The sequence below is a fragment of the Nanorana parkeri genome, unplaced genomic scaffold (genome assembly GCF_000935625.1).
Source record: "Nanorana parkeri isolate BGI_ZX_2015 unplaced genomic scaffold, ASM93562v1 scaffold2576, whole genome shotgun sequence".
In the NCBI taxonomy this organism is placed as follows: Eukaryota; Metazoa; Chordata; class Amphibia; order Anura; family Dicroglossidae; genus Nanorana; species Nanorana parkeri.
Window position 1 is genome coordinate 104,683 of NW_017308844.1, and position 2,642 is coordinate 107,324.

At 53.4% G+C, this 2,642-nt stretch overlaps 1 protein-coding gene across 1 annotated transcript in view; it reads left to right on the forward strand.

The window, feature by feature from the left end:
- The window catches only part of TMEM115 (transmembrane protein 115), a 19,082-nt gene extending 16,831 nt beyond the window's left edge, over positions 1-2,251 (forward strand). The window contains exon 2 of the mRNA XM_018573856.1: positions 1,910-2,251. Within this exon, the coding sequence (XP_018429358.1) occupies positions 1,910-2,093 (184 nt within the window). The 3' untranslated portion in view covers positions 2,094-2,251. The remainder of the gene's footprint in view (positions 1-1,909) is intronic.
- The last annotated feature ends 391 nt before the right edge of the window (positions 2,252-2,642 follow it).

The window sequence follows — 2,642 nt, forward strand, 5'->3', positions numbered from 1 at the left end:
CTGCAAGTGGCCGGAGCCAGCCGTAAGATCGCGGCTGGCTCCGCCCAGCTGTCAGAAGCAGGCTTTCGGCTCTCAGCGCGGCTCAGCCGAGCCGGGGCATATGCGTTCGGCTCGGCCACGTTCGGGAGCTGTACGGGTTATACTGAATAGCCCGTACAGCACCCCTTCGGTTCTACGGAACCGAAGGGGTCCTGGGGCCGAAGCTACGGCTAGATCCTTCGGCAGCTTCGTGAATAGACCCCTAAATTTGCAATTTTTTTTTTTAAGTTTGACGAAAAACGTTACAATGTGAAAATGGATTATTTGGGGATATTTTCCAATAGTGAAGTTTATCACCACGGTCTGCAGGGGGCGCTGTAGATTCGTGAGATCATATGCCCCGCCCCCCATTGAGGATTCGCAGAGAATTTAATGCTAATACTTATCAGAATTGTCTAAAACCAATTTTTTAATGGAGTGTGAAGGTTTTAGGACCGCTGCTCCAAAGGAGAGATTCACCCTCTATGCGTACTTGGAGAGATTCACCCTCTATGCGTACTTGGAGAGATTCACCCTCTATGCGTCCTTGGAGAGATTCACCCTCTATGCGTACTTGGAGAGATTCACCCTCTATGCGTACTTGGAGAGATTCACCCTCTATGCGTACTTGGAGAGATTCACCCTCTATGCGTACTTGGAGAGATTCACCCTCTATGCGTTTGTCCCATTTGTGAGGTCAGGTGCTGATGTTGGATGAGAAGACACGGGCTCACAATTGAAGTTTCAGTTCACCCCAATGGTGGTCAGTAGGGTTGAGGTCCGGGGCTCTGTGCGGGACACTCGGGTTCCTCCACCAAGCTGGCCACATCATGTCTTTATGGAGCTTTGTACAACAGAACTCAATCATTCCTGTGGAACATCTACTGTGTGTTCCATAAGGTGTTCCTGAGCTCCATGGGGTTGAGGTCGGGGCTCTGGTGTGGAGGAACTTGAGTGGCCTTCACAAGCTGGTGACACCATGTCTGTATGGAGCTTTGTACACAGGGGACAGTCATGGAGGGGGACAGAAAAGGGTTTCACCAAACTGTGACCACAAGGCTGGAAGAGGACAATTGTCTACAATGTCTTTGTATGATGGAGGATGGACATGACCTTCATTGGAGACCCCCTAAACCCCATCATTTGGAGGGATCTCCATGTACTTTGGCCATAGCCTGAAGTGTAGGAACCCATTGTACACAGGGGACAGTTATGGTGGAACAGAAAAAAGGGCCTTCACTAAAGTGTTACCACAAGGCTGGAAGGGGACAACTGCCTTTTATTCCAATGGTGGTCAGTCGGGTTGAGGTCCGGGGCTCTGTGCAGGACACTCGGGTTCCTCCACCAAGCTGGCCACATCATGTCTGTATGGAGCTTTGTACACCAGAACTCAATCATTCCTATGGAACATCTACTGTGTGTTCCATAAGGTGTTCCTAAGCTCCATGGAGTTGAGGTCCGGGGCTCTGGTGTGGAGGAACTTGAGTGGTCTTCACAAGCTGGTGACACCATGTCTGTATGGAGCTCTGTACACAGGGGACAGTCATGGGGGGAACAGAAAAGGGTCTTCACCAAACTGTGACCACAAGGCTGGAAGAGCCCAATTGTCTAGAATGTCACCTGACCTCCATCATGGAGAAGGAAGTCCACAAACCTTTGGCCGTCCGGCAAGCATTGACTCTGATCTTTGCTCTGTTCAGAAGTTACGGCCACCGTTGGCATTTGGGACCTCCTCCGCCAAGACCTGTGCTCCCTTCTGCCGGTCCCTACGTCATGGCCGTGTCCTGGACTGACGTAGGGACCGATGGAAGAGCCGGCGCATAAAGAATTGGAATTTGTTTGTGTTTTGAGGACTTTGGCTGATGTTCCATCTTCTTCTTTCATCCTTCAGGCAGTTGGCGTTGAAGGCTTTAAACGAGCGTCTGAAACGCGTAGAAGACCAGACATCATGGCCAAACATGGAGGAAGAGGAGGAAGAGGAGGAAGACTCCACGAGGGAAACCTCCTTCAACAGCAGCGGCCAGCCACACACTCCGCCGACTCACGAGACGAGCGCCACGGCACCCACGGTGTAATCGGCCGAGGAGCGCTGTCCCGCGATTGGCCAGCCTTGACCTGCCACGCTTTCTGTGGTGGGTGACGCCCACTGACCTGCGTTGTGCTGGGATGGGAGGAGCTGCACTGTGCATAACACTACAGATCTGACCGCAGATTTCCTTTTCCCCCCTCCCCCCCAACCGTCAGTAGCAGATCAGCCTCGGGCCGGGCCACCAGAAAAGTCATACGGGTTCTGTCCGCCATCTGTCTCTTGCCGCTCCACATGGCGAGCGATCGCTCTGTTCCTGCTTCACTTCACTTTTAGCCAGGCCTGTTCCCCACTATACAAAGGCAGTGCCCTCCCCCCCCTGCTTCCTCCAGATCCGTTGTCACTTCACTCCGCCCCCCTCCCTAATGCCGAAGAGCGACAGCGGGCCCCGGCCCTGCGGCCGAAGCTGGAAAAGCGGTTCCAAGAGCCTAGAAGTGGCTTTGTATGGGATTTGTCCCGTCACGCTGACGGGCCCTCTCACCCCTTTCTCAGGGCCGCTGGTGGGACATCTCTGGGGGAGGGGGGAGAGTTGTGGAAT